This window comes from Muscardinus avellanarius (assembly GCF_963383645.1).
Source record: "Muscardinus avellanarius genome assembly, chromosome: 4".
NCBI classification, from domain to species: Eukaryota; Metazoa; Chordata; class Mammalia; order Rodentia; family Gliridae; genus Muscardinus; species Muscardinus avellanarius.
In genome coordinates, this window is record NC_137789.1 from 67119118 (window position 1) to 67141051 (window position 21934).

At 39.3% G+C, this 21934-nt stretch overlaps 1 protein-coding gene across 1 annotated transcript in view; it reads left to right on the top strand.

The window, feature by feature from the left end:
- Window positions 1-21934, top strand: part of NCOA2 (nuclear receptor coactivator 2) — a gene marked incomplete at both ends in the record, with an annotated part of 110894 nt that overhangs the window by 28573 nt on the left and 60387 nt on the right. The window contains one exon of the mRNA XM_080694764.1: window positions 20922-21025. Within this exon, the coding sequence (XP_080550890.1) occupies window positions 20922-21025 (104 nt within the window). The remainder of the gene's footprint in view (window positions 1-20921; window positions 21026-21934) is intronic.

Sequence of the window (21934 nt, forward strand, 5' to 3'; positions counted from 1 at the left end):
TTTCCCTAAATTTGCAAAGCTTGCTGGAGAATTGCATGCATGAGGGAAGGAGAGGTATGATATGGGCATAGAAAATGTAGTCAGGATATCAAATTTAGGAAATTGTAAATGTTGGTCTTTATTCATTTCACTTTGACCCCAGTATGCAAATTGTGGCCATCTCTCTCCACTTTTGTGGGCTTTGAATTAGCAGGTGCCAGCTGTTTCCATGGTACTCGGCACCTCTGTAGCTATTTGGTTGAGGCATGTCATTTTCTGCATAAAGCTGATCCTTCCTCTACCCCCTCCCTGGTACTGGAGCTTGAACCCAAGGGCATTCTACCCCAAAGCTACACTCCCAGTTCCATTTTTTAAAATTAATTTTTATTTTGAAACAGTAGTTTCTCTCACTGGGTTGATGAGAATCTCACTACTTGGTGAGGATCTCCTTGAATCTGCCATCATCCTGTCTCAGCCTCCCAGGTACTGGGATTACAAGTGCATACCACCATGGCCAGCTCCATTGCTTCCATTTTGATTGCCTAATGCTTTAAGTAGTTAATGGTTCACAGCTATTCCTGTTTAAATTGGAAAGAATTCATACTTTAAGGAACTTAAAGGGTCAAGGTTCTTTTTAAGGGTCACTTTAAGGCTTGTTTATTTGTGGTACTGGGGTGGAACCCAGGAATCTTGAACCTCCATGCTACACCTCCAGACCTGTTTTTATTTCTTATTTGGAAACAGAGTCTTGCTAAGTTGCTAAAAGCCTCACTTAAGTTGCTGAAGCTAACTTCAAACCTGAGATCCTCTTGCCTCATCCGCTCAAGTACTGGGGTTACAGGTGTGCACCACCATGCCCAGTTTAAGATTAATTTAAATCCATTCATATTGTCGTTATGAAAGGAAGTTACTATTTAATGCAGATTTGATAGGAACTCTTTCTATAGAATATCACTTAATTAAAGTACTCTGAAAAAAAATAAAGAAACATCTTATTTTGGCAAAGTAGGAAAATCATTTTGGGGATTGTTTTCCAAATACTTTCAGTCCTTTCCTTTTTTCCCTTTTCTTTCTGTTTTACCCACCATTTGTTCTGCTCTCCTATTCTATAATTAGTGCTCCTTCTTCACAGCCAGATAGAGTGTGGATATGTGTATTGACATTTTATAGCTATAAGTTAGGTTTCTCCTTATTGTATAAGCAAACTGTTTAAAACCCGCAGTAGTGGCATATATTTCCTTTCAAGACCAAGCATATCCTTCATTACACCAGGCTGTACTCATATTTGACATTGGTAGGCTAAGATACCACCCTAGCTGGCAACCATTCTCTGGAAGAGGGCTCTTTATAGTCTTGGCACAGAAGGTAAATAGTTCACAACTGTCTTGTCCTTTTTCATGCTTTGCTCTGTGTGGTAAGTTCATAAGAACTAGGCCATTTTGAGATGAGGGCACACATATATAAAAATGAGTTCAAAATTAAAACCCTTTCCCCTTTTTTTTTTTTTTTTGGATGAGCAGTGTGCTTTTTTATTTTTTTTTATTTTTTAAATTTTATTTTATTTTATTTTTTATTGGTGCACTGTATTCATACATCATAGTGGGATACAAACTTTTGTAGACATACATGCACACATCGCCCAGTCAGCCCCCACCCGATCCCCACCCCATTCTCTCCCCATCCCTCCCTCCCATGCTTGGCTCAGTGGTTGACATCTAGTATTATAGCAATTTATCCAAAATTAAAAATGATAATCACATAATAGTTTCATTTGTCTGATACCAAGCTTTTGATGACTTAAAGATAACATTTCAATATTTCTTTTTACTTTCTTTCTTACCAGAGAATATTTTTTTTTCTATTTTTTTAGGTGAAACTCTCATATATTTATATATTTATTTTTCAGGGAAAATCTATCCTAATATGGAATATGGACTCTAGATACCCACAACGATCTTGAAAAAGAACAAAGCTAGAAGATATATATTTTCTGATTTCAAACCATATAAAGCTACAATAATTGAAACAGTGTAGTACTATTCTAAAGGCAGATATATAAACCACTGGAGTTAAATAAAAGCCTAGAGCTAAATTCTTCCCTATATTGTCAAGTTATTTTTGACAAGGTTTCCACGAACATTTGGTGGTGGAAATAATAATCTTTTAACTAAATATTGTTGAAACATAATAATTACATGGAGAAGAATAAAGTTGGACCCTTACCTAACACCATATACAAATATTAACTCAAAATAGATAAAAGACCTAAATATAAATCTTAAGACTATAAACTTTTAGGAGAAAATCTGGGTCATAAAACCTCACAACATTGAAATTGGCAGTGATTTCTTGGATATGATTTCAATGGCACAGGCAACAGAAGAGTATACAAACTCCCTAAAAAATAAAAAACATATTGTATATCCAAAGACAATGTAAACAGAGTTAACAGTTACTAATAGAATGGGATAAAATATTTCCAAATGCTATATCTGAAGGTATATTAATATTCCAACTAGAAATCCTAAAAATTAACAACAATAAAGGCAAACAATACCATTTAGAGATAGGTAAAAGACTAACATAAGTAATGAATCTCCACAGATAACCAATCTTAGTTGTCTGTTGGATGGAAATTCTTGTTTCTCTGGTTCTGGTGTGTGTTACCTATTTCTTCTTTGTAGTTAATCTCTTTGAGTATTTTCTCTAGTGCTGGTTTTGAAGACATAAATTCCTTCAGTTTCTGTTTGTCATGGAAGCTTCTTATTTCTCCATCTAATTTGATAGAAAGTTTTGCTGGGTAGGAAATTTTTGGCTGGAAGTTGTTTTCTTTCAAAATTGGGAATATGTTACTCCAAGCCCTTCTGGCTCTCATAACTTGGTTTGGGAAGTCTGGAGTGATTCTAATTGGTTTGCCTCTGAATGTCACTTGGCCCTTTGTTTTTTTTGCCTTTAAGATTCTCTGCTTGGCTTCCACATTGGTCATTTTGACAATTATGTGACGTGGGGATCCTCTTCTCCGATCCTGTCTAAAGGGAGTTCTATACGTTTCCTGGACCTGCGTATCGACCTCTTGCTCTATGTCTGGAAAATTTTCTGCTATTACTTCCTTGAAGAGATTGTTGATCCCTTTGGTTTCACTTTCTTTTCCCTCCTCTATTCCAATTATTCTTAGGTTAGCTCTCTTAAAATGGGCCCATATTTCTTCAATGTCAGATTCCTGCTGTCGGATATTTTTTTTCTAGATTAGAAACTATGCGTTCCTTTTTGGAATTATCATCTTCTAAGAGCGAGATTCTGTTCTCCATGTGGTCTAATCGGTTGTTTGTGCTTTGAATTGAGACCTTTACTTCATTAATTGCATCCTTTATCTCTTTTTGGCTCTCTCTGAGTTCTTTTCGAAGCACCTCTGTTATTTCTACAGTTATTTTCCTGATTTGATCTTAGAAATCTCTGATTTTCTGTTTTATCGGGTTCTGATGTTGTGGGGTTGTGGGCATTCATTGCTCCAGTATTATTCCTCTTTCCCATGATTTCGGAAGTTTGTGCCTTCACTGGGTTCTTCCCTTGGGTCACTATGACTTCACTTAAGGTGTTCTGGATCTCGAGTCTGTAGTATCTCAGACCCCACTACTCCTTTACTGGGTTGTATCACAGAGTCTCCGACCCAGAGAGTCGATAGAGGCTGCTTTAGACTGCGGGGGGTGCCAGGTTGCACGTTCTCCTATGGTGTGATATCTCTGCCACCGCCCCTCCCCCACTGGGTCAAGTCCCAGGGAGTACAGTACTGGGATTTCTCCTCTGTGGCCCGCAATTTGACTCACTGTTCTTGAGTACGCAGATGTAGCTGTACTGGATTCGGTGAATTCTCTGCTGCTGCCGCCGGTGGCAATATGGCACCTTGCTATGCCCTCGGCCGTTAGGCTGGCGTATTTCTTCTTGGTTTTGATTTCCACTCTGAATCCCTGCAGCGTGTGCTGAGCTCAGCCACTGGGATCTTTAGATTTTACCTGCGGCGAGAAATCCCGCCTGGTTGTTCCGCAGCGGCTCACCTCGGTAGTCGTCCGGTGAAGTCGCTGCTGCCGCCGGCAGTATGGCGCTGCTGCCGCGTCCTCGGGGTTGAGGCCGGTGTATCTCTTCTGTGGCTCTGAGCTCTGTTCTCAGTCCGCTTTCTGTCTGGAGCCTGGTAATTTTTTTGTTTCTCTGGCAATGGTGTTTTCTGGCTATGAAAGGCGCTGATTTTGTGGTAATGGAGATTGGTTGTTAGCGGGGCTCTTAAGCTCTGCTTTTCTCGGTTGCCATCTTCCCATAAAACCCTTTCAAATACTTGAATAGTACATATTTAATTTAGGTATATGTTATAAGATGATAATTTTGTTTGTTTCTCCCAGTGAAGTTCTATTTTGGAGAACATGGACCTTCTCCTCACTGTTAAACTCCCAGAGTTACATACTTTGCACCTCATCCTTTCTTAAGTTCTAATGAATAAACCTGGGTTCTTTCCCAAAGCTGCATTTTCCTGTGGGGGAGGGGAAATACACACACACACACACACACACACACACCCCTCACTTAAGTGTGTGTGTGTGTGTGTGTGTGTGTGTGTATTAGGTATATTATCTGTGTGTTTGTGTGGCCTCATGTCTATATTAGTAACTGACTGTTAGGTAGACTCATTCCTATCAATGGCTCCTAACACATTAAAAAAAAAAAATAGAAGCCAGGCGCAGTGGCACACACTTGTTGTAATCCTAACATTTGGGAGGCTGAGACAGGAGGATAGTGCTACTCAGTGAGGCCCTTTGCAACTCAGTGAGACCTTGTTTCAAAATAAACAATAAAAAAATAGGTCTGGGAATGTGGCTCGAAGGTAGAATGTCCCTGGGTTCCATCCCCAGTAACTAACGCGCGTGCACACACGCGCACACAAGAATACAAATATTTCTTTTGTAAACCAGACAGACTATAAACAAACATACAAAGAAGAACTAATCAAAAAACAGGTAATGGCAGTTGCAGAGTCACAAAACATGGTAAAATAATGTAATTATTCACAGTCCCTCAGATATTTGAGATAAGACCTCATCTTGTGTAGCCACTTCTTTTCTCCTCTAATGTTTGCTTAGGAATTATCCAGTTTCTGTCCTAGTTGTCCACTTGTAGAGTTGATCTAAATAAACCTAGTTATTAGCTACTAGAGATTTTTACTATGAGAGACTTAGGTGGTGTCAGATTGTAAGAATTTCTGTAAATGCCCCCCTCCACTGTGTGCCCCACGACTAAGAGAGTAGATCCCTGTGCAGAAAAGGCTCTTGCCTTGGCCACACAACTCTGCACTCACCTGTCGTCTCTGTCTTTGCTCTGCTGAATTCTGATTGCTTGATCTCTGCAGTCTCCCCCTCCCTCTGCCTTCCTTGGCTGACCAGAGTTCTCACATTATTATCAATGCTTAGCTTTCCCTTCTTGGATGATTTAGAATAATGTGATGTTTTGGGTCTCTAAATTGGATGATTCTGTGTTTTAATATCAGCTTTTTGCATTAGGTACTTTAAATTGAGAATGCCTGCTTTTTTTTGTTGTTGTTGTGTTTGTTTGTTTGTTTGTTTGGTGGTACTGGGTTTCCTGGAAACCCTTCTACCTCTGGGCTACACTCCCAGACCTTTTTTTTTTTTTTTTAATTTGGAAACAGGGTCTCTTAAGTCAGCACGGCTGGCTTCGAACCTGTGCGATCCTCCTGTCTCTGCCTCCCAAGTGTGGGGATTACAAGCGCGCACCACCACGTCCGGCTGAGAACACCTGCTTTTTAAGTGTGCTAGTGAGATCCTCCCATGACTGCTGAAGCAAAGGCTAGAATGAGAGGACGGGGAATAGTTGGTAGCAAGCAAAATGAAACGAGGAGTTTTAACCTCCCTGCAGTATTGTTAGAGTCACAGCATGGGGAAGGAGAAGATACACAACTAGCTGTAGCATCTGTTTAGAATGGCATCAGGTCCTGTGTCTTTAGAGAGGAACTTGAAGGAAGAGATACTGGATAGGAAAGAATGTGCAAGGAGAACAGCAAACAGGTTAGAAAAGTGGAGGATGAAAATGAACCCAAGAGCAAGATGTTCTCAGTGAAGGGAGGGAGCTCGGAGACTCCTGGGCAGGATGGCTCCAAGGGACACTGAAGGTAGGTACCAGGATGGCTTTCAGGCTTCTCGATGCCCTGGGATCCAGCCCTTTGAGGAGCCGCCATTATGAAGTTGAGGCCTCAGAGGAAGCCTTGTGAGCTTCATGGATGCCAGGGCCGGGGGCAGGAGGAAAGGAAGAGATAACAGTAGAGTCCTCCCTTCTTTCCTTCATGTCTTGTCTTCATGGCATTCTGCTTCATTTTAGTCATTGAGTGTCCACAGTTGAATTGGCCAGCCCTTCCTCTGGCTAGTCACACCTTCCAGATGGCTCTCCTGACTCAGGTGTAACTTTATTCTTAGAGAGCAAGGCTTCTCCCCAGCATACTGTGTACGGAAGCTTTCCTTAGCAGATCTCCAGGCAGATGTGACAATTTATAGAACTCCCCCAGTAGGTTGATTTTTTTTTTTTTTCTTTTTAAAGGGCTGTAAATAGCTGGGAAATCTCAGGGTCTGATAAAAGCTCTTATGGTGCCAGACTGCTTTTTTGTATGAAGTAGGATTTAACTCCCTGGGTCAGTTTGGATTAATAAAGTTAGTTTGTATTTGTTTTTCTTCATCTTTCAAGTATAGAAAGATCATTGGTGACTTTTTCTGCCAAATGCTTTTCCCAGTGGCTTGACCGTCATAGCAAGATCTTGATGCTCTTAGCACATAGTAGCCTGACCTTTTTTTCTTATGTCTCTAAAAACTTTGGCTCCAAAAATCAGTCTTAAACCTCTACTCCACTCTGTTACGTACATAATAAAGTTCTTCAGAACAAATAGATACTTTTTTTTTTTGGTACTGAAGATTGAACTCAGGAGGGAATTTACCTCTGAGCTTCCCCCAGCCCTTTTTATTTTTTGTTTTGAAACAGAGTCTCACTAGGTTACTGAGGTTGTCCTTGAACAACCTCAGTCTCCTGTCTCAAGTACTCTTAAGTACTGGGATTACAGGCCTGTACTACCACACCTGGCTCAAAACAGATACTTCTAAAAAGACATTTGTGATCATTGGATCTTGGCTAACCTGACTCTAATTCTAGCTCTAGCTGTGAAACACTTCACTATTAGCACATTATATGCCAGGCAGTGAATAAAAAGATATTTCTTATAGCCAAAACACAGTAGAAGGAAAGAGCCCTACGATAGAGTGTTAGGATGGGAATAGTTGCAGGACATCATGAAGACACAGAGTAAGAGGCCTAACGAAATTGAAATGAGTCGGCAGGAGCAGCAGCCGGGTCTTCAAAGGAAGGACAGAAAGGCATCAGTGCCAGTGGAAGAGCTTAAGAATTCTTGAAACCTTGAAACTGCTTAATACATTTAAGGAGATAAGCATTAATATTGTTGGGGGGTATGGTAAGAATATTGACACCTGAAGTTAATTATGCCAATAAAAAGAGTAGTGATTTGGGAGCTAAAATGTTTAGACTAATTAGACCAAAGTCTTTTTGAGAATTTTAGAAACAAGTTTTTATGTAATTTTCTTGTTTTAGCCTATTTATCAGAATCTTTATTAAGTGCTTCCACAGTGTAATTTTGTTGGCCTTGATTTTGATTCAACATAGGTATTTCAGAGAAATGCAACATTTTTAAGTCTGGTTTTTGGAGGGGCTGCCTCTAGTCTTCTGAATTACTGCTAAGTTATAACTTACCTCACTTTTTATTTCCTTCACACTCATTGGGTTTTCTTGGGGGGGGGGTTTCCTTCTCACCATTCAGCCTTCTAAACAAATTATGATTCCTCCACTTTCTTATTCAACTAGCTTCTTATTAGCTAGCTGAGCCCAGTGAATTAGCAGTTTTCCTGTTAAATTTGGCCTTCACCTCATAGTACTCCATTGCTAGGGAAGATAGGATAGAGGCATCCCATGATGATGTTGAAGTGAGTGTTGCTCTTACTAAGGGATGCCTGTACTTGATGCCTTCTGGCTTGCCAACTTTAGCATTCTGAAGCAGTGTTTCCGTGAGTTCTTTTGATATCTGTGCACTTTACTCTCTGCCTGATTATTTTTCTTTTGTCTATTTTTTTTTTCCTCTCCCCTGGCCCCATCATCTGTCCTTAAGCTCCTATGGGACCTCAAACTCTGAACTGTAAGAATAGATTATCTTAAAAAAAGAGAGAGAGAGAGAGACAGACAGACACATACTTTGGACAAATTGTTATATATTCCCATGGCTTACAATGAGAGATTATCCACTGTTCATTTTCCTATCAGTAAATTCAGTAATGTGTGGGCTACTGAATTAAAATATACATGGGTGACAGTGGAATGAATGATAGAGAGGTATTATGAGCAAAAGCATTTTCCAGCCACTTTACCCTAAGTCTGTTCTAGTGGCTGTCCTCTCTTGTTAAGTGTAGCACATTGATTTTAAAAGGATGTTTATATATTTCAAACTTGCAACATGATTGTTGGTTCTCTTTAAGTAGTCATGTCTTACCACTGATGAAAATGAAAGCAAGTCTTACTTTCTCCAAAGCAGAGCATGAGAGGGTTTTGCTGGTGGAGATGGCCTTGAGATTGTTTAATTTTGCAGTTTCTTAATGCTGAAGGGAAATCATGATAGTTAACCAGAAGCTCAATGTCAGAAAGAAAGGGAGGCAACTTGGGGCTTAGGTTCCTCCCACTACTAAAGAAAGTGCAGCTGCACATTTTTAATATGCACGGCAGGAGATTTCAGCAGCTCGATGATATATAGTGCATTAATGTTGAAAAGATAAACACATTTGGAGAGCACAGGAAGGGCCTTGTGTTTTTATGTTAGCAGAATGCTTCCTAATGAATAAGAATGTGCTGCTGGCTTCACAGAACCATATGGCAGCTTTTCTAATTTTAGTTGGGTGCAGATGCATAATTCTCTCATTTTACCTTCCAGAACCTTTGAGATGCTATATAACTTTTCCTGTAATATTTAATCTATAGTACTTGGCCAGAAACTGCCTGTCATTGTTTTGATGACTTCTTTGCTCTCCATGGCTCTTAACTGCTGCTGAGTTTGACAGTCACTTCACCTCAAACCATCCAGTTTCTACATGCAAGAAAAGATGGAAATTGTGGGTGTATTCCCTATAGAGTTTTAAAAGTTATTGTGAAGGTGATTAGACTTGTGTTTGACATCAGTCCACTGAAAAGCTGATATATTTTGAGTGAGTGGTTTTACTCATTTTGAAGTGATAGAATTAATTATAAAATATCCAGAAAGTATCAGATTCATTCAATCAAAGATTTTAATGCTTTAAGTAGTATAGCTTTACTAATAGCAACTGTCTTCATGCTTGGCCAAACGTAAAAATAACAAACTTTTAATTGATTCTCATGCCTGAGACATCTAAACATGGGCAGTACAAAGGTGTGTGTGTGTGTGTGCGCGTGCGCGCGTGCGTGCGTGTATATTTTACATAAATACACACACACACACACACACACACACCTTGTCGACTGTGTCACTTGAAGCACTTGTACAGAGTGGGTGCTATTTGTTTGAATTCTAACTTTTTTTTGTGTGTGTGGTACTGGGAATGAAACCCAGGGGCTTTTTCTACCTCCGGGCTATACTCCCAGACCTATTTTATATTTTATTTGGAAACAGGGTCTTATTAATTTGCTGAGAGCCTCACTCAGTAGCTGAGGCTGGCTTTGAACCTCTGCAATCCTCCTGTCTTAGCCTCCCAAGCGCGGGGATTACAAGTGTGCATCACCATGCCCGGCTTGAATTCTAACTTTTTAAAGACAGGCTAATACTGTCTATAAATTTCGATAGCTTCTTCAGGTATCCTCACATTCCCCCCCTCAAAGAAGGGGAAGAAAGATACCAACTTCTGCCATGATGGTAGTATCACCCTGTCCCTATATTGGGCAGACATTAAAGTGCATGGAGGTTTCTAAGTAATGATGGTGCCTGTCACTGCTCTCTGCTGGACTTAGAACAATCCTATTGAGCTGTGACTGCCATCTCTGGGAAGGGATAGTACTGTTTTGATAGTGTTTTTTGCAGATTCTTGTTTATCTTCTCCATGCATTTGCTTAATAAACAAATAGACAAGACTCCTTCATACATGAGGATTTATTTGTTACCAGACACCAATAAACAATACTTCAAAGAATATGTAAAGATCTTTTTTAAAAGGAAAAATCACCACTTTATCATTTACAAATATCTGATGTGCCTTTGTACAGATTAAATAAAAAATTTTGGCTAGGATCAGTTTCTGATTTATTGCTGTTCTTACTAGAAAACTGGAAATTTACTTTTAAATTGATGTCTGTGCATATCAGTGATAAAGAACAATTTAATATAGTTGCTTCAAAAGAATGGTTTTGTGTATGCTTGTGTTTTTAATTCAGTTATATTTCTAGAGATGAAATGCTTCCCTATTCACCTTTCCTTTTGTTCTAAGAGAAAAAACATGAATAATAATTACTTATGAAAAAGACATGGAATATAATATTAATGATTTTCCTCCAGTTTGTGGTATGATTCATCTTAACACAGTCCCTGAAGAGATGGAGTTTGTTCTTTGCTTTGAAACTAGAAATTTAATTAATTGGTATTGGATTTCTGGAGTAATAGGGAAATGGAGAAGGGAATTGGGAGGGGCTGCTTTTGAAGCAACTACCTAGTAAGGAAGAAGAGTTAGAAGAGATGATAGAAGAGGCACCCTTGGACAGCCACTCCAGTCAGGTCTTGCATTTGTAAAACTGTGCAGTTAAAATGATCATAGCTATGTTATGACTTTAAAAAACCTTTTGAGAATAGAGAAGAAAAGGATAGAATTATTATTTTTATTCCTATTTTCTTAGGTCATATTCTTTATCTAAAAAGAATAATTTTATTCCTTAAAGAATAATGGTTAAAATGCAGCAGGAAGACATGAAGCCAAGGCATAGAGAAGAAATCTTTTCTTAGGCTCTGAAAATTAAATTTTAGCATTTCTTCTTCAATTTAAGAGTGCCATCTGTAATAATGAGATTTCATAAGGTTGTGATCATGTGAAACTGGGACTAGCTTTCTACTGTTGAGTTTACTGAAGGATATTTTTGTAACAATATATTTTTATGGTTAATGGATGCAAAATATAGAAACTAAATATAGTTTGTGACCGCTGAAAAAACTGCCTCATTTAAAAATATTAAATAGTGTGTTTTAGTCTAGTTATGCTGTACTTACAGAAATACAAATATATTTAAAGATTTAAGCTTATTTTTATCTGAGACCTCAAAATAGCATACTTGTTACAGAAATGCTTTGTCAAGATAGCAGTATATGTCCAGTTAACATAATAATATTTCTTAAAAGCATCCTTCTAGCCGGGCGTGGTGGCGCACGCTTATAATCCCAGCAGTTGGGAGGCTGAGACCCGAGGATTGCAGTGTGCGGACAGCCTCAGCTACTTAGGCCCTTCGCAACTCAGTGAGACCCTGTTTCAAAATAAAGAATTAAAAATTGGGCAGGGGATGTAGCTTAGAGGTCAAATGCCCCTGGGTTCCAGCCCCAGATCCACTCCCCCCCCTCAAAAAAAAGCATACTTCTCTCTTTCTTCTCCTCTTCCTATTTAATTTCAAGGCTCAACCGAACATTGAACAGAGATGGTAATTACTTCATGAAAAGTACCCAAATAACATAAATTCAGGGCCAGTTTAATTTAGATTCTAATTATATTGGCAAAGCCATATTTCTGAGTGTTTTCTATCACTTTATATTATTGATTTTTTTTTAATATTGAGAAATGGTCAAAGTAATACGGAATTGAAAAGCAGATTGACCTAAAATACGTATATTCCATACATTCTTAGGTGGACAGAAGTGAGAGTCCTGAATTTTTACCCTTGGGTTTTTAGGTTTCTTTTTCTTTTTTCTGTTTTTCTTTTTTTGTTTTGTTTTGTTTTGTGGTACTAGGGATGGAACCCAGGGGCATTCATTCTTCAAAATTGTCTCACAATACAAACATTCCTTTTCTATTAGGACTTGAATTAACTAAGATTTAAGAAACACTGCATGCTGATAATGTATTGCCTATCACTATGCCCAGAAATAAAGGGCATATGACTTTAAAGGCAAAACCAAATCAAAACAGATAGCTAAATACTACTTCCTCAAAGTGAGGAAGCTAAATACTTCTGAGCTACACCCCCAGCCCTATTTTTTATTCTTTATTTTGAAACAGAGTCTCACTAAATTGCAGAGGGATACATAGCTGGAGCTGGCCACAAACCTGTGATCCTCCTGTCTCAGCCTCCCAAGTACTGGGATTACAAGCATACATCACCACAACCAGCTAGGTTCTTGCTTATTTAGTTCACTGAGTAATGAAAATCTCTTTCTGTCTCTGTCTCCCTTCCTACCATCCCCCTTTTCCCCCTCCTTTTTTCTTTTTTTTTCTTTTTTTTCCTTTTTTTTTTTTTTTTTGTGTGTGTGTGTGTGCGTGTGTGTGTGTAGTAATGGGGGCCTTCTACCTCAGGGCTATATTCTGGGCCAAGTTTTTTTTTTTTTAAATAGATTTGTCAGTTGAATATTATAAAGAGGAAAAAAATAGCATAACTAATTTTTCAGCTGGACATGGTGGCACACACTTGTAATCCTAGTACTTGGGGAGCTTGGGATTTTGCAACCAGACTCAGCTACTTAATGAGGCCATTCACAACTTAGACCCTGTTTTAAAATAAAGAATAAAAAAAAATAGGCCTAGGAGCCAGGGGTGGTGGTACATGCTTATAATCCCAGTACTTGGGAGGCTTAGAGGAGGATCACAAGTTCGAAAGCCAGCTTTGGCAACTTAGCGGGACCCTCCACAACTTAGTGAGGCTCTCTGCAACTTACTGAGACCCTGCTTCCAAATAAGAAATTAAATCGGGCTGAGGCTGTTGCTCAGAGGTAGAATGCTCAAGAATAAAAAATAGGGCTGGGGGTGTAACTCTCAGAGGCAGAATGCCCCTGGGTTCAATTTCCAGTACCATCAAAAAATAAAAATAATATTTAGATTGATTTTTTTTAAATTTGGAAATAGGGTCTCTCATGAAAGGAGAGACAACATCTGGAAAGGTGGCATGCGCCACCACGCCAGGCTAGATTGATAATTATTTTTTATCCAGGCTTTCCAGTAGTGTTCCAAACACATTTTTTAAAATCAAATCTAAATCATAGCCAGGCGTGGTAGCGCGCTTGTAATCCCAGCACTTGGGAAGCTGAGACAGGAGGATCGTGGAGGTTCAAAGCCAGCCTCAGTTACTTAGTGAGGCTCTCAACTTAATGAGACCATTTCTAAATAAAGTATGAAATAGGTCTGGGAGTATAGCCCAGAGGTAGAAAGCCTCTGGGTTCCACCTCCAGTACCACAAAAAAACAAATATGTAAATAAAATAAAATCAGATCTAAATCATCTCTAATTTAAATTTTAGACCTTTACCCCATATTATATATATATATATATATATATATATATATATATATATATATATACTTTAAATTTCTAAATAAAATAATGTGCTGTTTTGGTGCTGATTCCACATATCTTCTGATAAAAACTCAAACTTCTTTGCCTGATCTTGTTGCAAGAATATTTAAAATGCACAGGCATGACAGGCATGGTGGCGCACGCTTGTAATCCCCCCGCTTGGGAGGCGGAGACAGGAGGATCGCACATGTTCAAAGCTAGCCGTGCTGGCTTAAGAGACCCTGTTTCCAAATTAAAAAAAAAAAAAAGTATAAAAATAGGTCTGGGAGTGTAGCCTGGAGGTAAAAGGGTTTCCAAGAACCCCAGTACCACTAAAATGCACAGGTGTCAGGCTAAATCAGTGTTCAGGAACTTATCTGATTTATCTTAGTGTAAGTTTTATAAATTCTACAGAGACATTAATAGATCAACTTAGATCCTCAGAAAGATGGTCAGATTCCCAAAATATAAGTATTTCACCAAGTCTAATGATTACTTTCAAAGAAAAGTGTATTATTAACACACATTGTTATTTTGTAATTATTTTATCCTAAAATGTAGCATTGATAAAAATGTCACAAAAAACAGTAATTCATGACTATTGTCACATCACAATTCCATATGACAACAGCCTGAGGTTTTCTAGAGGTCACTGATAGGTAAAGTTGCCTTTCATTGGCAGCTATTGCTTTATCCCTCACTGTCCCAGCATTAAGGTGAATTAAGTGCCTCTCTTCCTCCTCCACCCTACTACCAGGTGGAAACAGGGCTGGAAATGGGCTCTAGGGCCTTGCACTCTACTACTGAGCTATATTCCCAGCCTAAGTCCATTCTTTAAAAGGAATAAAACAAGTTGTCACAGTGGGCCCTAAGACAAGATGAGTTGCATTGAAACTTACTGACTATGGCAATACAAAATGATTCATTAAATTTAAGACAATTCTTCAGCAGGGCGCATTGGCCCATACTTGTAATCCCAGTACTTGGGAGACAGGAGTATTTTAAGTTCACAGCCAGCCTCGGCAATTTAGGCCCTCTGCGATTTAGACCTTGTTTCAAAATAAAAATAAAATAGAGTTGGAGGTGTGGCTTGGTGGTAGAAAGCCCCTGGGTTCAATCGCCAGTAAAACAAACACACACACATGCACATCCTCCTCCTCCTCCTCCTCCTCCTCCTCTTCTTCTTCTTCTTCCCTCCTAAATCCTGTTTCTTGACTCTGCCTCCCTCCTCACTTTTCACCTTTCTTCCTACATTCTTAGGGCCAGCCAAACAAAAGGGGAAAATTGGTTCCTCTCTCCATATACCTTCAACTTCACTTACTTTTACACTTCTGGAAATGAGTGTCAGTGAAGAATATAGTCTGCCAATCATATACTGCCAAGTATTTAGTAAAAACCTCTCTGAAACCTGAGCATGATGGTGCATGCCTGTAATCCCAGGACTTGGAAGAAACACAGGTTCCAGACCATTCTCGGTAACTTAGGGAGACCCTGTTTCAAAACAAAACATAGGCTGGAGTGTAGCTCAGAGATAGAATGCCCCTGGGTTCAATCTGGAGTACAAAAAAAAGCTCTATGAAGAAAGGACATTGCAGGCTATTGACTTTACAGATGCTATCTCTCCTTTCATGAAACTTCCTTGTGGTGGGGTGACAGGAGGTAGGAAAATGGGAAACGCTGCCTTAGGAATGTTTTAGACTCTCATGTAAGGAAAACCTTCCAACACATCCATGTTCCCACTGCAAATTCTGGCACACCTTACCTTGGGAGATTTTTATGTACAGCACTCCAATTTGAGAGTCATTGGTGCCACTGAAGGAGGGTTCTGGTGGGAGAAGGGTAGATCTGGGTATTAGGAGGCAGAGCAAAGGCTACAGACCCCTCGTCCTGTGGGATGTCAGCACCTTATCCATACTGACTGCCACCATACCAAAGACCAAAAATGAGAATGCCACAGGGCAGGCCCATGGTTCTGAGATTTAGTATTAATGGAGCTCAGGGAACCTTTGGTCTGAGGCATGCAGGGGCCTTTGTATTAGAGGCCAGTTAAGAGAGGAACACCAGAAAGACAGAGACTTCCGGGAAGATGGTGATGGAGAAAAGCGGGGCTTATGAGCCCCGCTCACAACCAATCTTATTACCACAAAATCAGCGCCTTTCATAGCCAGAAAACACCATCAGCAGAGAAACAAAAAATGTAATTACAAGGGACAGAGAAAAAGAGGGCTGGAAACACGAGACACAAAAAATAAACCAGACCATAGTGCTGCAGCCGGAGCCGCGGCGTGAAGCAGCGGGCACCATTTTCCCTTGCAGCACCAGGCTCCAGAGAGGAGGGGAACTCATAACAGAGCTCAGAACCAGAAGGAGATAAGCCAGCCTCACGCCCGAGGGCGTGGCAGCAGCGCCATATTGCCACCAACAGCAGCATCAACGAATTCACCGAGTCCACTACAGCTCCATCAGCACACTCAACAACAGTGAGTCAAGCAGCCCCTAGAGAAGAAATCCCAGTACTGTACTCCCAGGGACTTGACCCAGTGGGGAAGTGGCAGTGGCAGAGATATCACACCATAGGAGAACACCAAGCCTGGTACACCCCATGGGCTAAAGCAGCCTCGATTGACTCCCAGGGTCTGAGACTCTGCCATACAACCCAGTAAAGGAGTAGTGGTAACTGAGATACCACAGACTTGAGATCCAGAGCACCTTAAGTGAAGTCGTAGTGACCTAAGGGAAGGACTCAGTGAAGGCACAAACTCCCGAAATCATGGGAAGGAGGAATAACAATGGAGCAATGAATGCCCACAACCCCCCAACATCAGAACCTGTTAAAACAGAAATTCAGAGATTTCTAGAAGATCAAATCAGGAAAATAACTGTAGAAATAGAGGTGTTTCAAAAAGAATTCAGAGAGAGCCAAAAAAGAGATAAAGGATGCAATTAATGAAGTAAAGGCCTCAATTCAAAGTACAAACAACTGATTAGACCACATGGAGAATAGAATCTCGCTCTTAGAAGATGAGCAATCAAAAAATGAACGCATAGTTTCTAATCTAGAAAAAAATATCCGACAGCAGGAATCTGACATTGAAGAAATAGGGTCCCATTTTAAGAGAGCTAACCTAAGAATAATTGGAATAGAGGAGGGAAAAGAAGGTGAAACCAAAGGGATCAACAATCTCTTCAAGGAAGTAATAGCAGAAAAATTTCCAAACTTAGAGCAAGAGGTTGATACACAGGTCCAGGAAACTTATAGAACTCCCTTTAGACAGGATCAGAGAAGAGGATCCCCACGCCACATAATTGTCAAAATGACCAATGTGGAAGCCAAGCAGAGAATCTTAAAGGCAACAAAAACAAAGGGCCAAGTGACATTCAGAGGCAAACCAATTAGAATCACTCCAGACTTCCCAAACCAAGTCATGAGAGCCAGAAGGGCTTGGAGTAACATATTCCAAACTCTGAAAGAAAACAACTTCCAGCCAAAAATTTCCTACCCAGCAAAACTTTCTATCAAATTATATGGAGAAATAAGAAGCTTCCACGACAAACAGAAACTAAAGGAATTTATGTCTTCAAAACCAACACTAGAGAAAATACTCAAAGAGATTAACTACAAAGAAGAAATAGGTAACACACACCAGAACCAGAGAAACAAGATTTTCCATCCAACAGACAACTAAGATTGGTTATCTGTGGAGGTTCATTATTTATGCTAGTCTTTTACCTATCTCTAAATTATATTGTTTGCTTTTATTTTTGCTAATTTTTAGGATTTCTAGTTGGAATATTAACATACCTTCAGATATAGCATTTGGAAATATTTTATCCCATTCTATCAGTAACTTTTAACTCTGTTTACATTGTCTTTGGATATACAATATGTTTTTTATCTTTTAGGGAGTTTGTATACTCTTCTGTTGCCTGTGCCATTGAAATCATATCCAAGAAATCACTGCCAATTTCAGTGTTATGAGGTTTTATGACCCAGATTTTCTTCTAAAAGTTTATAGTCTTAAGATTTATATTTAGGTCTTTTATCTCATTGGGGTTAATATTTGTAAATATGTTAGGTAAGGGCCCAATTTTATTCTTTTTCATGTAATTATTATTTTTCAACATTATTTAGTTAAAAGATTATTATTTCCTCCACCAAATGTTTTTGGAAACCTTGTCATAAATAACTTGACAATATATGGAAGAATTTATCTCTAGGCTTTTATTTAACTCCAATGGTTTATATATCTGCCTTTATAACAGTACTACACTGTTTCAATTATTGTAGCTTTATATGGTTTGAAATCAGAAAATATACATCTTCTAGCTTTGTTCTTCTTCGAGATTGTTTTGGGTATCTAGAGTCCATATTCCATATCAGGATAGATTTTTTCCTGAAAAATAAATAAATAAATGTATGAGAGTTTCACCTAAAAAAAAAAAAAAGAAAAAATGTTCTCTGGTAAGAAAGAAAGCAAGAAGAAATATTGAAATGTTATCTTTAAGTCATCAAAAGCTTGGTATCAGACAAATGAAACTGTTATGTGAGATTATCATCGTTAGTTAATATTGGATAAATTGCTATAAAACTAGATGTCAACCACTAAGCCAAGCATGGGAAGGAGAGATGGGGAGGGAACGGAGTGGGGATCGGGTAGGGGCTAATTGGGCGATGTGTGCATGTATGTCTACAAAAGTATTTTCTTTATACCATTATGATGTATGAATACAGTGCACCAATAAAAATAAAAAATAATAAAAAAGAAAAGAACACCAGCCCTTTCCACATCCAAGGGGGCTCTATAGAGCGCGGGTGGTTGCTGGGACATGAGGAAAGGCTAGGTCAGCAAATCATCTGCCAGAAATTCAGTGAAGTCAGGGATGGTACACGGCCTGTCCTTGTGCTGGTGAGTACAGAGGTGAACTGGCCAAAATGTAGAGATATGTCCCGGCTTGCCTTTATTATTTTCGTTCTATATGGCAATGCAAAAGATTCTGTGAAAATGGAGGAAAGGAGGTCATAATTGGCTAAAAATTTGGCGTATAAAAACATACACCAAAAAAAACTGGTGTAGTAATTGGCTGAACCAGCCCTTTGTCCTGCAGTGGGAGCGCCTTCATACTTAGGCTCCGTAGGACTGGCTGAGGAAATGGGATGAGACCAAGGCCCAGAGAGTCAGTACTAAGGGCTTTTGCAGCGAAGGGCCAGAGAGAGCAGTGAAAACAAGTGACAAGTACTGAGAAATCGTATGGTACTGTGTAAGGAAGACTTAAAATTTTGTTTCTATTTATAGGTGGTCACAATATGTCTAAGGAGGTGGGAAGGAAGTAGAAAAAGTAGATACTAGCCAGGCAAGGTGGCACATGCCTATAATTCCAGTACTTTGGAGGCTGAGACAGGAGGATCATAGGTTTAAGGCCACCCTCAGCAACTTAGTGAAACCCTGTTTCAAAATAAAAATAAGATGCGTCTAGGGATATAACTCAGAGGTAGAGCACCCTTGGGTTCAGTCCTCAATTATCACAAAAAAGAAAAAGCAAATACTCTCTGCTTTGATAAACTCAGCAAAGAAATGATCGCATGTGGAACTCATTAAAGGAGAATTGATAAATACAAATACTTTAGCCTAGCAGTAAGTTATATTTGTAAACAGCTTTGTAGTTTTAAAATAATATTTTGCATATCATTTCACTTATTTTCAATCCAGTCTGATGTCAAAAAGGCAGGCAAGGAAACTGAGGCTCTGGAAATGGCTTGTTCTGAGTCACTCCTCTGCTAAGTGTCAGAATGGCACAGGTCATCTTCCCTTCCATTGATAGTGCATATCATGGAAGCTCTCCATTGCAGAAGTGGCAGGATTTGGACGACCTGAATTATCCCTAATTATTATCTAGGTTCTACAAATTAGGCTTTACAGATTTTCAAGACACTATATAAAGTCTTCTTTACGAAGAAAAAAAATTCATGAAAGTAGGTTGATTATGAGCGCTAAATTGAGTTACAAGTTTCTGTGGGTTTTTTACATTTAGCTACAATGCTGACATGCAGTGTAAACAAGCATACAATTTATTCAGGTACAAATAATTTGCACGTTGTTTTCTGTTGTTTTCTAGCAGATTGTTGATAGTATCTGTTACACTTGAAATTTCTTTGATGTTCTTAAAATAACTAATTTACACATAAATATGCATCTCTTTCTTCTGTGGGACTTTTCACAAAGTAGCCTCACCCATTGTAAAATGTCTCTGCCCTTCTTGGTCTGAAAACTGCCTTAGAGTTTCAGTCCAAGAGTCCAAGGCTACACTTCTGTGGAGATCAGAGGATAGCTACTGATCCTCCCTGGGTATCTGACAGGGTATGCCTTCCCTCTGGTTTAAATAGTTAAGCCCTTTGAACAGGAATGAGATCAAATCTTCCTGGTCACTTTAAATGTGAATGTGAAGCCTGGCATTGTGACAAAAACCTGTAATCTAGTACTTGGGAGGCTGAGACAGGAGGATTACAGGCTCCAAGTCAGCCTCAACAATTTAGTGAGGCTCTCAGCAAATTTTTTTCCCCTGGTACTGAGGATTATTCTGCCACCAAGCCACACCCACCCCTCTGTATTTTATTTTGAAATAGGGTCTCCCTAGACTGATGAGAGTCTCACTACTTGGCTGAGGTAGTCCTCAAACTTGTGGTCCTCCTATCTCAGACTTCCAAGTACTGGGATTATAGCCACCATGCTCGGCTTGACTCTCCACAATTTGGTGAGACCCTGTTTCCAAGTAAAAAATAAAATTGGGTTGGGGGTGTAGCTTAGAAGTAGGATGCCCCTGGGTCTAATTCCCAGCATTCCCAAAATCTTTTTAAAAAATATTAAATGTGAATTTGAGCAGAAGTGGAAGAATAAAAAATCAAGATGGACCTTGTCCATCTTGTCAAGTGAGAGCAGCCATAGCAAGTCAGAACCCCTTGTTATTTCATCTTCAAATGTGTGTAAGTTTGTCTCTGATTATGCCACTGAATTCTGAACAACAGACCCTCCTTTATCCTAGTTTAGGGTATCTCTTGAATAGAAACTAATTGTGCCATGGCATATAGTGGTTTGTAATCTAGAAAAAGGGCCTGTCAGGAACTGGCACGAAACCTCTCAACTCATTTTCTCAGCAGCCTGAAAGAACCACAGGTTCTGGAGCTGGAAAGCTAATGTGCCTGCTTCCAGCTGCTTCTGCTCAGGGGCATGGGGATGTGTTCTCTTTATAGCTAAATCTGATCCCAACAGAGATTTTTTTTAATTGTTATAATAAAAATGTTTGTGTCACTCTGCCCTTGAAATAGTACCACTATTTAATTCATGCTTATGTTTATTGCAGAGAAAGCAGCAGCTGCCAACATAGACGAAGTGCAGAAGTCAGACGTGTCATCCACAGGGCAAGGTGTCATCGACAAGGATGCGCTGGGGCCTATGATGCTTGAGGTAGCATGCCCTCGTGTTCCTTCTGTACTTTAAAATGTCAATCTTCACATGATTTTATTTTATTACAGGTGAATATAATTTAAGAAGCACCCATGCTAGTACTACAGACTTCTTGAGCTAATATGTGTGTATCAGTGTCCTGGCTACTGCTTCCAAGTGTGTGTGTGTGTGTGTGTGTGTGTGTGTGTGTGTGTGTGTGTGTGAAATAAATAATATAGAATTAAAGCCAGGCTTGGTAGTGCATACTCATAATCCTAATACTTGGGAGGCTGAGAAGCAACTTGTGAGGCTCTCCATAACTTAGTGAGACCCTGTTTCAAAATAAAGAATAAAATAAGGCTGGGGGTTAGTTTTGAGCTGGGGGGGGGGAGGGAGAGAGAGTAAAATTAACAGAAAATGAATGAAATTAACTAAATTAGAGTATGAACGGACACATTTTTATTGCCAGTTGAGAACTCATTTTGAAAAACAAATTCTATTCATAGTCTATGTTCATAAGACCTATTTAATTCTGTGATATAATTTAATTTCACATCTTCCCAATTAAATTTATATATGCCATATACCTGCCTGTATATGCAAGTCAAAATGTGAGAACCAAAGAGTTTTATGCTTTTTATGTATGTTAATTCAAACTAGCTTATCAACTAAAAATGAAAGTTGAAGCAGGGCATGGTGGCGCAGGCTTGTAATCTCAGTGCCTGGGAGGCTGAGACAGGAGGCTCGCACAGGTTTGAAGCCAGCCTCAGCTACTGAGTGAGGCTCTCAGAAACTTAGTGAGACTCTGTTTCCAAATAAAGTTTAAAATAGGTCTGGGAGTACAAACCGGAGGTAGAAAAACACCTGGGTTCCACCCCTGGTACCACCAAAAAAAAAAAAAGAAAATTGAAATAATAGCAGAAGGAACTC